Raw genomic sequence first — 14821 nt, 5'->3', positions numbered from 1 at the left:
TCAACAAAAACACATCAAATTCACTTCTGGATCCAAATAAGCCTCAAATAAACTAAGAAATGAATCGAAATTATTTAAGAAATAAAAAACTAGGTCAATACTAAACAACAACATCAAGTAAATTTCAGTTAATTCACAAATGAATCGAAATTAGTTCAGTTTTGAACAATTAGTCAAAAAGACTCAATCATCAACAAAAACACATCCAATTCTTTCCTGGATCGAAATAAATCTCAATTAAACTAAGAAATAAACCGAAATTGCTTAAGGAATAAAAAATTTGATCAATACTTATTAGCAGCATCAAGTGAACCTCAATTAACAAACAAATGAACCGAAATTATTTTAGTTCTAAACAAACAGTCAAAAAGACTCAATCATCAACAAAAAACATCGAATTCCTTTCTGGATCCAAATGAACCTCAAATAAACTAGGAAATGAAACGAAATTATTTAAGGAATAAAAAACTTGGCCAATAATTAACAACAACATCAAGTAAACTTCAGTTAATTCACAAATGAATCGAAATTAGTTCAGTCTTGGACAAGCAGTTAAAAAGACTTAATCATCAACAAAAACACATCTAATTCATTCCTGAATCCAAATAAATCTCAATTAAACTAAAAAATGTACCGAAATTACTTAAGGAATAAAAAATTTGATCAATACTTTTCAACAGCATAAAGTGAATCTCAATTAACACACAAATGAACTGAAATTATTTTAGTTCTAAACAAACAGTAAAAAAGACTCAATCATCAACAAAAACACATCGAGTTCATTTATGGATCCAAATGAACCTCAAATAAACTAGGAAATAAACCGAAATTACTTAAGGAATAAAAAACTTGGTTAATACTTAATAACAACATCAAGCGAACCTCAGTTAATTCACAAATGAATCGAAATTAATTTAATTTTGATCAAGCAGTAAAAAAGACTCAATTATCAACAGAAACACATCCAATTCATTCCTGGATACAAATAAATCTTAATTAAACTAAGAAATGACCCGAAATTACTTAAGGAATAAAAAATTTGATCAATGCTTATCAACAGCATCAAGTGAACCTTAATTAACACACAAACGAACCAAAATTATTTTAGTTCTAAAAAAATAGTCAAAAAGACTCAATCATCAACAAAAACACATCAAATTCACTTCTGGATCCAAATAAGCCTCAAATAAACTAAGAAATGAATCGAAATTATTTAAGAAATAAAAAACTAGGTCAATACTAAACAACAACATCAAGTAAATTTCAGTTAATTCACAAATGAATCGAAATTAGTTCAGTTTTGAACAATTAGTCAAAAAGACTCAATCATCAACAAAAACACATCCAATTCTTTCCTGGATCGAAATAAATCTCAATTAAACTAAGAAATAAACCGAAATTGCTTAAGGAATAAAAAATTTGATCAATACTTATTAGCAGCATCAAGTGAACCTCAATTAACAAACAAATGAACCGAAATTATTTTAGTTCTAAACAAACAGTCAAAAAGACTCAATCATCAACAAAAAACATCGAATTCCTTTCTGGATCCAAATGAACCTCAAATAAACTAGGAAATGAAACGAAATTATTTAAGGAATAAAAAACATGGCCAATAATTAACAACAACATCAAGTAAACTTCAGTTAATTCACAAATGAATCGAAATTAGTTCAGTCTTGGACAAGCAGTTAAAAAGACTCAATCATCAACAAAAACACATCTAGTTCATTCCTGAATCCAAATAAATCTCAATTAAACTAAAAAATGTACCGAAATTACTTAAGGAATAAAAAATTTGATCAATACTTTTCAACAGCATAAAGTGAATCTCAATTAACACACAAATGAACTGAAATTATTTTAGTTCTAAACAAACAGTAAAAAAGACTCAATCATCAACAAAAACACATCGAGTTCATTTATGGATCCAAATGAACCTCAAATAAACTAGGAAATAAACCGAAATTACTTAAGGAATAAAAAACTTGGTTAATACTTAATAACAACATCAAGCGAACCTCAGTTAATTCACAAATGAATCGAAATTAATTTAATTTTGATCAAGCAGTAAAAAAGACTCAATTATCAACAGAAACACATCCAAATCATTCCTGGATACAAATAAATCTTAATTAAACTAAGAAATGACCCGAAATTACTTAAGAAATAAAAAATTTGATCAATGCTTATCAACAGCATCAAGTGAACCTTAATTAACACACAAACGAACCAAAATTATTTTCGTTCTAAAAAAATAGTAAAAAAAATTCAATTATCAACAAAAACACATCGAATTCATTTCTGGATTCAAATGAGCCTCAAATAAACTTAGAAATGAATCAAAATTATTTAAGAAATAAAAAACTTGGTCAATGCTAAACAACAACATCAAGTAAACTTTAGTTAATTCACAAATGAATCCAAATTAGTTCAGTTTTGAACAAGTAGTCAGAAAGATCTAATCATCAACAAAAAGAAATCCAATTCATTCCTGTATCCAAATAAATATCAATTAAACTAAAAAATGAATCGAAATTGCTTAAAGAATAAAAAATTTGATCAATACTTATCAACAGCATCAAGTGAACCTCAATTAACACACAAATGAACAGAAATTATTTTAGCTCTAAACAAACAGTCAAAAAGACTCAATCATCAACAAAACATATCAAATTCATTTCTGAATCCAAATGAACCTCAAATAAGCTAGGAAATGAACCGAAATTACTTAGGGAATAAAATACTTTGTCAATACTTAACATCAAGTGAACCTCTATTAATTTACAAAAGAATCGAAATTAGTTAAATTTTGAACAAGCTGTCAAAAAGACTCAATTATCAACAAAAACATATCCAATTCATTCCTGAATCCAATTAAAATCTCATTTAAACTAAAAAATGAACCAAAATTTCTTAAGGAATAAAAAATTTGATCAATACTTATCAGCAGCATCAAATAAACCTCAATTAACACACAAACGAACCAAAATTATTTTATTTCTAAACAGTAAAAAAGACACAATCATCAACAAAAACACATCAATTCATTTCTGAATCCAAATAAATCTCAATTAAAAGTAGGAAAAGAAAAAACACAACAGCAATAAAAGAAGGATGATTGAGAGAAATTAACGAAGAATAAGAAGGCACGCGAAGAAGGAGGCGGAAAGTGAATAAGAAGAAGGAAGAACACAAAGAAGAAAAAATGCGAAGCCGAAAATGAAGACGAAGAAGGATGTGTTGCGTTATTGAAACGCACGTGTATACACGGTGTAATGAAAGTGGTTTTTGTTGAATTTGGGCCAACTTGGTTGGACTTAGTTACCAAAAACACTTGGATTATAATAACATTAAGTAACCGTACATACAGAAAAACCTAACCAAATTCGTAAATATCAACAAATAACTAAAGGAACAACGGAAACAACGGAAATGGCAGCCGCATAGCGCTCTTCATCTGCCCACTGCAACGACAAGTTTTGCTCATTTGTCATGGTTGAGACCAAAAAGCCACCAGTGTCTCTACTTTACCCGCCACAGGGTCCCCCTGAACTTGTGTTTGTCAGTTGTGCAGCTTCAGCAAATAAATCAAATAAAATACTTTGTTCTTAGCCTGCAAACACCAAAGGAATCAACCTTAGAATCTACGAAATTAAAGGAAAATCTTTTGATTAAATATAACTGACTAGGCTCGTTCCATAGAGATCCACCATGTTTTCATTGCGGCTACAACTATCCAACTATCTCTGCCTGATAGGGAAAAATCATGGATGTATTATTATCTAATTTGTACCCAACAAGAGTAAAAGTCTATCTAGGCATAACTGGTGTCAACAAATAGTTTTTGTTGGCCAGGCTCAATCTCGTAAGTAATTATGACTGAAAAAAGAACTTCCGGTCAAATCTTCTACCAACTACATTTCAGTATAGCATGGCCAATCTAATAATAACCAAGTCTCATTCTATTAGAAAATGTGGTCAGTGTTAATGAAGAGCTAACCTTTCAGGCACACTCAAGAGTAGAAGTGACACTAAAGCAATATTTCTCATATCGAACATGTGATATGAAAGAAATTACCATTCATTTGGTTAGGTAATGCACCCTCTTGCACTTTCTTTCCCATTCTTTTTACTGCTGCAGCTGAACCATAAACATTGTTAATAATGATACTGAAAAGAGAATCCTCTGTCCACGGATAATTTTAACAAAATGCTGGGTAGCTTTCCTCCTAGAACTATCACACAAAGGGTATGCTAATGCAACTATGCATCATGGTATAGTCACAAGGCAGACCATGCACCTTTATTGCAGACAATCATACCTTTAAATCTTCTTTTCTTATTAGCTCTCCTTCTCTTCCTCTCTTCCTTGGTAAGCTCTGTTTCTTCCTTAATATCACCTTTGCCTTCGAACACCTCCTCCGGAGCCAGCATAGCTGCATCTGAGACAGCCACAGGTGCAATCTGCCCATGGAAAGTGTATCACATTGTAAGACACTAGTAGCTGGAAGAAGCAGAAATTAAATTGATATTGCAAGGTAATAGCTCTTTACTTCTTCCATTGCCAGAGCAGGCACATTAATTTGAACAGACATGTCCTCTATAACCTGCCAAGTTCAACACAAGCCGATTAAGAAGACAAAAAATAGCTAGTGATGTGCATATCTATCAAGGGCAACCTGCAGTATGATATAATACCGGTTTTGGAGCAAAACTGAAATGAGCAAGGGCGTCCAATTTCAGTCCAAGTTTCTTGAATAATACGCTTGCCTGATCACAAATAAAAGGCATTCAATAGAACACATCAGAATTCAGAAAAAAGAAAAATTACCAAGTAATGGAAGCAGAAAATAATGTAAAGCAATTGAGACTTCCACCTGTTGCTTCTGTTCATCTCTGAATGACAATGGTGCAGAAGTGGGGTCCTCCTTCTCAACATACTCTTGCTGTCCACATGCAAAAACAGTAACTAAAGGTCAATTTTTTATGACAAGACATTAAGAATTGAAAATAGCAAAAGAAATACAGACCTCATAAATTTCTGCAAGACCCTTCTTGCTTTTATTGTCATCCTGTAATCATCACCAACATGATTTGCCCAAGTAAGCAACATAAACTAATATAGCTAGATAAGAAGCCGAACTCCATATATTTATTTCAGAAAATGAACGCTTACCAATTCTTTAACTTCCCGTGGCACTTTAGATGGCAATTTAGGAGCTTTTTGGACATCATTAAAATTCCCCTATAATATACAAAAATCCAAATTAAAAAACCACATATATTGTAGACCATTTGCAAATCCCACCAGCTCACTCATTAATGGTTCATAGTCTCTCAATTATCATCTTAAAATACCCAGCTTTTTAGAGATAGTCAATATATTTATCACCATTCAAATATCTGCTTCCACCCTTGTGGAGATAACAAGGTGCGTTATAGTATAAGTCTGAGACCAAATAACTTCAACACATTAACTTACCTCAGTGATCCTTTTCTTGATCATATCCTCAATTGAAGCTGTAACCTCCTCAGTGATTACAGGAGCAGGTCTGACATTATGCTCAAAGTCTAGATCAACCTCCAATGCACTATTCTTGGGTCTCTTTGCAGCAGTTACCTGTTATAGAATCGGGAAAGAATAATCTCATCCATAGATTGACAAAGATGGACTGTAAATTCATTAAACAAAATGTCAGGTTGAATAAGGGGCTCTTGTATTACTTCACCCTGCATAGTCCAGGTTTTCGGCTCTAAGTTAGCTTTCTCCATCTCCTCTATCTTCGAATGAATTTTCTCCAGTTGCTTTTGATGAGTAGAAGCAGTTCCTTTATTCTATATGCACAAATAAAAATTAGAATATAAATTATTTTAAAATTAATCTCATCGTGGATGTGTGTGTTTCTGTGTGTGTATAAAGAATGTTGTACTTGTTTCTTAAATTTCATATCATCATCTTCCTCATCGGAACCTTCAGATTCCTGATGCAATTGAGCTTTCATTTTTTTTGAGTATTTTCCCTTATCTCCAAAGAAGTCTTCATACCTAAAAGGCAATGGACCCAAAAGATAAACTTAGAATACCAATATTATGCAAAACATCTAGATTGGTAAGTCTACCATGATTTCATGGGTTTATTTTTTTTCTCTTATTTCTTTTAATTTTTTCATTCTTTTTTATTATTTTATTAAATAAATGTTACTTTGTTTTCCAAATAAGTGACAAACATACTTCTATCTGGAAGGCACGGTGAGAGCGCAAAGGGTAGTGTGAAGAGTGATACTCTTTAACAGAAAATATGCAGAGGTAACGTAAACTAGAGAAGAGAGATTAGACATGAACTTTGTGAATTCAATGAGCGATACAATTGCATTAAAGTGTATCTTCCCTTTACACTAGAGAGTCTCTATTTATAATAGAAGTCCCCGAAGACATGTTACCCAAGAAATCAGAACAGAAAGCTCAACATCTAACTAACTAATTTGAACTGAAGTTTGTTTACTTGAGACTTTTCTTGAACACTATCTTTACTACTCTCAACAGGTAGGGGAGACAAGTGGCATTTAGTAGTAAGCCGGACTACTGAGCAAGTAACTAAAACCTATTTTGAGATAAAGCAATTTGGAATTTGGACGGGAAATATTTTAGTTTAATTACAATTCGGAAGTGTTATGTAGCACTAGAGGTAGTCCCTTTAGTTACATGCAAGAGATAGATAGATTCAAAGAGTTGCAAAATTGACCAGCAACTGCGAGCCAGTTGCATAATACATGAATGATAACAACACTTGAAGGAAACCATTAAAGCAAATCTATCACAGACAACCCAAAGAATAAATACATGGTAAATAGTGATAAGTTAAATACTGAAACCTAAGCAAGAGTATAAACTGCTCATCCCAACCACAGTGCTCAAGAGTCAAGAAGACACCATAGAAGAGATCCATACCTAAGGATGAAAAATATATAATATCCTACAAAAATTACTAGGCATAAAGGAAATATGGGGCTCCTATGACTCACGAGTTAATGGTAAAGGGCATCAATTAGCTAACTTGATTTCCTTCGGATTCCTCAAGTTGCAATCAAGGTTAATTACAATGTAAATGAAAAGACTCCAGTTCACCTTGATCAAAGTATTTTCAATTTCAGTTTTGCAGATTATTTTTTAAAATAAAAATTCAGTTTTGTAGACTAAAAAGAAAGGGAAATAGAAGGTAAAGGAATCAAAATATTTTCAATTTTGCAGATTTTTCCCTTTTTAATTTTATCCTTTTTTTTTTTTTTTTTTTTTGTAGATTAAAAAGAAAGGGAATAGAACACTATGCTAACACTCAGCAGCAAATGGAAATTCCATGTTTCACACCCAGCCAGCATGGACTCATGGTCTACCAAGTGCCAACAAACTATTCAGCTTAGAAGAAGCTGATCCAGAATTTACAAACTAGTACCAGACTTGGGTAAACAGGATTAGTTATCATTTAAAATGTGATTTTCTTTGCAATAAATGCAGTCAACGTGGACTAATGCAGGTAAAACAGTTGAAACAAAGGAGAATATATGCATGTAACCTTCAAAGTATGAAGGTAACAAAGTTAACTGACTAATTTTCATCATCATCAGCTAAAGATAATTTGGGTTTTGAGGCTTGATTGCTCCACAAGTTAATCAGGCAATTTATATCATATTGTCAAGTGACAAGCATTAAACATTAAAATAAAACATACTTTATACTTACTAGTTACTACAACAGGTATAGAAGTCCTACCAACTTTTGCCAGATCATGACACAAGAATTTTATTTAGGAATAATGTGGAAAATAGATCATTAAGATTAAATATAGAAATTTAAAGCTTTTATCTGTGCATTTCTTTTGGCCCATTAGTGAAATGACAGATTCAGTTATATCATGATCCAAACCAATCATTTGGGTTCTCATGTAAGGAAAAGAATAAACACCTTGCATTTTCCATGTCCCCTGCTGCATCTTCGCCGCCAAATCCAAACTCAGCATCCTATGTAGACATAATAGAACAAAGTCAGAAACGATTGATCTAAAAACCAATTAAACCAATAAACAAGCAAACCGGATAGGCAGATACCAAGAACTGAACTTTATCAATATGCAGTTAGCAGTAACAATCATTTATGCAACAAATAACAAGATAAATAAACCAACAAAAACCAATAGCTTCCAGACTATATGCATTCTAGCAGCTACACACAGCTCCAAAATTGGCTTGGTTCCAAGATGTAGAATCTATGTTCAATCACCATTTGGCAGGATTACAAGGACTTGGACCTACCTTTTTCTTTATTTAAATTTGTAATACATAATTTTATATAGGACTATCAAAAACTAGTTATCTTGTTAATAACCAATTGCATTTTCTGCCGAATTCTTAATTCAATGTAAAACGGTTTTCAGTGCTGGTTATCCCGTTACAGAAGCGACCCATAGGATTTCACTCTGGCGACTCTCTAAAATTACAGTCATGGTAAAATCTTGGTTTTTTTAATTATCAGTCACCCAGACAGAGAGAATAGAAAACGAAAACTACCCTAATAACACACTAACCTCATCACTTTCCTCCTCCTCCTCCTCCTCCTCCTCATCATCATCATCATCATCTTCAGTGTTTTCCTCATCATCAGCACCCTTCTTACCTCTCGTGTCTTCCTCGGCTTTCTCAAAATTCTCCTCCTCCTTCTCTAGGTACTTAGCCAATTCATCTATCTTCAAGAACTTATCCTCAATTCCACCATCACCAGCTTCACCATCTTCACCTTTCTCCTCCTCATCCTCCCCCTCGCTCTCTTCTTCATTGTCACTCTCTCGACCCTGCTCTTCGTCTTCATCCTCGATATCCATCCCCTCTTCTCCTCCCTTCCCCTCACCTTCTTCATCATCCTCCAATTCCTCATCAAAACCGTCGCTTTCCTCCACCCAATCCTCTCGTTGCTCCTTCTCCACTTTCTTCCCCAAAGGAACCACCTTCAGCTTCGAAATCTCCTCAGGATTTTTGGCAAAGTGCTTCACCTGGCGGCGGAGGGAGGACAGAAGAGGCTGCGATTGGAGATCGATCTGCTGCCATATCTGCTCGGCGTCGAAACCATCGATGAGGAGCTGATCGAGCGGCGATTTCGGACAGAAAGGTCTGAGGGCGGAGAAGAGATGGCGCGACGCCGCACGAGAAGTTTCCGAGAGGGCGGGATTGGGTGCAAGGAATGAAGGTTGGAATGTTGCTATAAGACGCCGTAGGGCTTCTTCGCCGGCGTCTTTTGAGTCTGCCATGGGTGAGTAAGAAGAAAAGTAACCAAAGAATGATGGTGGGGAGTGGGTTTAGGGTTTTAGCGAAGCTAGGAATTGACTAAAAGCCGAAAACTCTGCGTTTCGGCCTTTCGGGGGAAGGAAAAGAATAATTTGGATCGATTTTTTTTTCTTTTTTTTTTTTACCAAAGATAAGAGACTCGAACTCGTAACCTCTTAATTGATTAGGGGAGACTATGTCATTTGAAGTATAACTCATTCGCTTGAATCAATTATTTAAGGGTTTAATTATTCTATAGTTTTTATAATCTACTTATCTATCTATCTACTTAATATACTAAAACTGGATTTTCCCCAACTAATGAAGGTGAGGTGTCGATCTCTCGTGACTCCATTTTCCCTCCAAAATAAATATACTATTCTCTATTTTAAATTATTTTATAAAAAATATCTTTATTATAATTATATTATAATTATACTAATTAAGAACATACCTTCATTATAATTATATCAAATCAATATTTAATGCATTATTAAACTACTTATCAATGATCAATTAAAAATACTTTTAATCATTTTAATAATAATAATAATAATAATAATAATAATAATAATAATAATAATAATAATAATAATAATAATAATAATAATAATAATAATGTATGATAATGATATGATAATTGCACCAGTTGTGGTAATCATGATAAGAATATTTTATTCTAATCATAAAATGATCAAATCTTATGATATTAATAACGCACATTGATTTTAAATATTTTTAGTTATTTAAATTATATTGATTTTAAAAATATTGATATAATTCTAATTTTTATTCATTATCCAATAATAATAATAATAATAATAATAATAATAATAATAATAATAACTTGAAAACCGTATATAAACTATTTCAATTATCCGTGTATCATTATTAAAATTCTATCTACTTATCTATCTACTTAATATACTAAAACTGAGTTTTCTCCCCAACTAATGAAGGTGAGGTATCTCCTCGTGAATTTTTTTCTCCAAAATAAATGTACTATTTTCTCTTCTAAACTTATTTTATAAAAATATCTTTATTATAATTATATTACAATTAACATTTAATAAAAAATGTATAATTATACTAATTTAAGAAAATATCTTTATTATAATTATATAAAATTAATATTTAATGTAGTATTAAATTAATTATCAATAAAAATATTAATATTAATTATTAAATTATTATATTAATTGTATAATACTAATTGTCAATTATTAATTTTTTTAATTATTATTTTTTAATTATTATTTTTAATCAAGCATAATTAATGATGAATTGATACATACATTAATGGTGAAAAATTGATATTGATATTAAATAATAATAATAATAATAATAATAATAATAATAATAATAATAATAATAATTGAAGTTGACGTGGCATGCTTTTGAGAGTATTTCCTGATTTATTTCTTTTAACTCATTAAATTCAATTCATTATAATAAATTAATTATATCAACTTATTAATTTATTAGATATTTGAACATCACATAATTTATTATAATTTATATTAATCAATCATATCAATTACTTTAATTCATTACTTTATAAGACGCATAACAAAATAGATGATTTATTATTTATTCTAATTGAATATAATAAAATAATTATATATTAATTTAGCTAAAAAAATTACTATCTCCTGTATAATTTATTATAGATATTTTTATATAAAATTAATAATTAAAAATTATTAAATATTATTAAATAATCAGCTGTATGTCAATTTTCAATCATCTTACTATATATACATAATTTATCAAATCCTCATAAATTCATTTTTCCTCCAAAATAAAAACATTATCCTCTCTTTTAAATTTATTTTAAAAAATATCTTTATTATAATTATATTACAATTATATTACAATTAATATTTAATAAATAATGTATTATTATACTAATTTAAAAAATATCTTTATTATAATTATATAAAATTAATATTTAATACATTTATAACCTAATTCCTTGATAAAATTAGTATAGAGTTACATAGAAATGGGAAGAACAATTCTTCTGTGTTTCATGTTATAATTTTAATTTTTTATAAATTTATTTTCTCTCTAAAATAAAAGTACTATTCTCTCTTTTAAATTTATTTTAAAAAAATTATAATTCTACACTTAATATACGTAACAAATTAAAAAAAATGGCAAGTTAATAGAATCAAATCATATTTCTATAACATATATAATAATGTATATTTTCTATTATATAAAAATTGGATTTCTTCACTTAATGATAGAGCTGACGTAACATTTTTTTAGTGTCTTTCTTAATTTTTTTTATAACTCATTAAATACAATTTATTATAGTAAATTAATTATATCAACTAATTAATTTGATTAAATATTTAAATATCACACGGTTTATTATAATTTATATCAATCAATTAATTATAATTTATTATATCAATCATTTTAATTTATTAAATTATAAGATACATAATAACATAGATGATTTGTTACTTATACTGATTAAATACAATAAATACAGATTAATTTAGTTAAAAAAAATTATTGTCTCTTATGTTTTTTTATTTTTTTTTAATTCATTAAATCCAATCAATTATAATAAATTAATTATGTCAACTAATTAATTCAATCAATTATTTTTTAATTTATTTTTTTGAATTCAATAAATCAAATAAAATCAATTATACTAATTATTTCTATCAACTAATTGATTTGATTAATTCTTAAAAATATTTTTATTTAATTTATTTTATTTATTTATTTAAATACATGAATTATAACTAATTAGTTATTTAATTTTATTAGGATAAATATAAAATTCTATTCCTAATATAAAAATACAAAATTTTATTATTTCTATTTTTATTTTACCACTATAAAAGACCATATATGCTAGAAAAAAATTTATTTGTTTACCAATTACTCTTTCATTGGGTAGCTTTTACAACAATTCTTTTTCTTCCTATGAGGCGTCGTCACAAGAAGGCAACTATCGTGGACACAAACCACCACACACTCTCCAACTTCCGTGCTCATCATTCAACGCAATATTGATATATTATCCATGAAGCATTTATAAATCATGGTGTTATCATGTATGCATAAAAAAAATTCCGTATTTTAACTTAAGTCATTTACATGTTTGTGTGCTATATTGTAGTGTGAAATTACTTTCAATTTGTGTTGTGCAATTATGTTATGGTCTAATTTAAGCTTTTACTTTAGAATTGTATTATAATTTTATTTCATCATTTTCTCTTAGATATCAAGTTGACGTATTTTTATTTATTATTATTGAAATGGATGTGATATAAAATTTACAAAAAAAAATTTCTCACACTCAATTTATTTTATTGTAGTCTTCTATCTCTTCTATTTCTTTTTATTTTCTCAATATACTAAAATTGTATTTTTCCCAAGCTAATGGAAGTGAGGTGTCGATTCCTCATGAATCCATTTTCCCGCCAAGATGAATGCACTATTTTCTCTTCTAAGTTTATTTTATAAAAATATCTTTATTATAATTATACTCTAATTAGCATTTAATTAATAATACATAATTATACTAATTTAGAAAAATATCTTTATTATAGTTATATAAAATCAATATTTAATACATTATTAAACTACTTATCAATTATCAATCAAAAATATTTTTAATCATTTTAATTATATTGATAATAATAATATAATATGATAATTATATGATAAAGGCACTGGTTATTAATAACCAATTTATATTTCTCTAAATAAATTTATTTTAGAAAAATATATTTATTATAATTATACTAATTTAAGAAAATATCTTTATTATCTCTGTATTCTATTCTATTCTATTATATAGAAATCGAATTTTTGCACTTAATGATGGAACTGATGTGGCACGCTCTTTAGGTGTTTACTGATCTATTTCATTTAATTCGTTAAAGCAAATCAATTATAATTAACTAATTATATCAATTAATTAATTTGATTAAACATTCAAATCTCACCATTTATTATAATTTATATGAATTGATTAATTATAATTAATTATATTAATTAATTAATTTGATTAATTATATTAATTATTTAATTTAATTGGAGTAAATATCAAATTATTTAATAAATAATAAATATGATAACAAAATATATGAATTAATTTAATTAATTTATTTTTTTCAATACCATCTATTTATACAAGATCAAATGTTTTTTACTCATTCCCTCTCTTTTTTTCTTTCCCTCTCTCCCTCCCTCCCCCTCTTTCTCATATTTAGGGTACAATTTTTATAATTTATTTAATTTTTATTTCTTTTATATTTATTTATCTCCCTCTCTCCCTCTCCCTCTCTCTCATGTTTAGCGTACAATTTTTGTAATTTATTTAATTTTTTTCTTTTATCTTTATTTATACATTTCACTTTTTTTATATATTTTTTAAATTTTTTGTGTATTTTAATTGCTTATTATTAGGCGCATACTTTTTTTTTCTTTTAGCTTCTCATTAACCAAAAAGATATGTCATCTTTATGTTGTTTTTAAATAATTTTACTATAATTTTGTTTTATAATTTTAATATAGATATTGTCTTTTTTTGTAATTCACAATTAATATATACATTGTTCGTGTATGTGATTTATATGTTAATATTTTTATTGATTCTCTTTATTATTATTTTCTTGTGTCTCTTTGTTGTTCTTTATTTTAGTTATATTCATTGATTTCTCTGTATTGATGCTCTTTTTATTTGAAATATCGTGACAATTTAGAGTATATGTTGTGACTCATGTGATATTTGTTAATTTGGTGTATCTTTTTAGATGGTTTATGTTATAATGTGTTTAGGGAGTTGACTTAAAATTATAATATGATATATAAATTTATAATAAGTGTAATAACCCGTGCCATGTACGTGATAAGATTGAAATTATAATTTTAAGTTGTTTTGTTAAAATTAATTTGAATTATAATAATTTGATTAATAAAAAAGTAACATGTTATGCATTGTTCGTTTTTCTCTTAATTTAGTGTTAAGTGTATCAATTCTAAAAGAATTATTAATTGATTTTAGTAATCTACTTTTTTCAATAAATCAGACATATATACCCAATGTGACCATAAATAATCTAGTAATACTTTTCACCAACAAATTTTTATATATTTTTTACCGTGAAATAAGAACATATCAAAATCAGCTTAAAATGAACAATAAATTATTAGAGAATTCTAATGCACAAAGTTCTCTAATAAATAATAAATAATTTAAAACCACTAATATTTAGTTAATACATCATATGCTAATACTAAGAGTATTTTCTAAAAAAGATATATTCGTAAAAATAGATATAATATGATTACAAATATAACATAAACAAATATGTTAAATAAAAAGTTAAACCAACATGCTTACCAATACCTTTATTTAATTTTGTAAATTGGAGAATAAGTATATATTCGATTGTTTGGTGATCACATAAATAATTGAATTGTAAATTGATCTCACAGTGTGTACCTTATTTTTTTCTCACCTTCTCTAAATAAAA

General features: G+C 28.2%; 1 protein-coding gene across 4 annotated transcripts; it reads right to left on the bottom strand.

Annotated features, from left to right (window-relative positions):
* Positions 1–3223: 3223 nt before the first annotated feature.
* On the bottom strand, positions 3224–9429 carry LOC107631956 (U3 small nucleolar ribonucleoprotein). Of its 4 annotated transcripts, none has more exons than XM_016335570.2 (13): positions 8582–9429; positions 7963–8018; positions 5934–6048; positions 5728–5838; positions 5486–5623; positions 5180–5248; positions 5034–5075; positions 4881–4949; positions 4702–4773; positions 4557–4610; positions 4326–4467; positions 4082–4144; positions 3224–3616 (listed from the first exon to the last, which is right to left on the bottom strand). In XM_016335570.2, exons 1-13 carry the CDS (start codon positions 9296–9298, stop codon positions 3612–3614), a joined length of 1653 nt encoding a protein of 550 aa, XP_016191056.1. In that variant the 5' UTR covers positions 9299–9429; the 3' UTR covers positions 3224–3611. The 4 variants fall into 4 exon arrangements, with proteins under 4 accessions (XP_016191056.1, XP_088357696.1, XP_088357694.1 ...); XM_088501570.1 differs by having other exon boundaries at positions 4082–4138; positions 8582–9395; XM_088501568.1 differs by having other exon boundaries at positions 3485–3616; positions 4004–4144; positions 8582–9395.
* Positions 9430–14821: the final 5392 nt, after the last annotated feature.

Source organism: Arachis ipaensis, chromosome B1, assembly GCF_059453495.1.
Source record: "Arachis ipaensis isolate K30076 ecotype BB chromosome B1, ASM5945349v1, whole genome shotgun sequence".
Lineage (NCBI taxonomy): Eukaryota > Viridiplantae > Streptophyta > Magnoliopsida > Fabales > Fabaceae > Arachis > Arachis ipaensis.
This window is presented reverse-complemented; position numbering and strand designations above follow the sequence as displayed.

Coding starts and splice junctions, on each gene's coding strand:
- LOC107631956 (XM_088501568.1), bottom strand. CDS start 9,298: ATGGCAGACTCAAAAGACGCCGGCGAAGAAGCCCTACGGCGTCTTATA. Junction 5,076..5,179: donor CACGGGAAGTTAAAGAATTG/GTAAGCGTTCAT, acceptor TGATGATTACAG/GATGACAATAAAAGCAAGAA. Junction 4,950..5,033: donor GTCTTGCAGAAATTTATGAG/GTCTGTATTTCT, acceptor GCATGTGGACAG/CAAGAGTATGTTGAGAAGGA.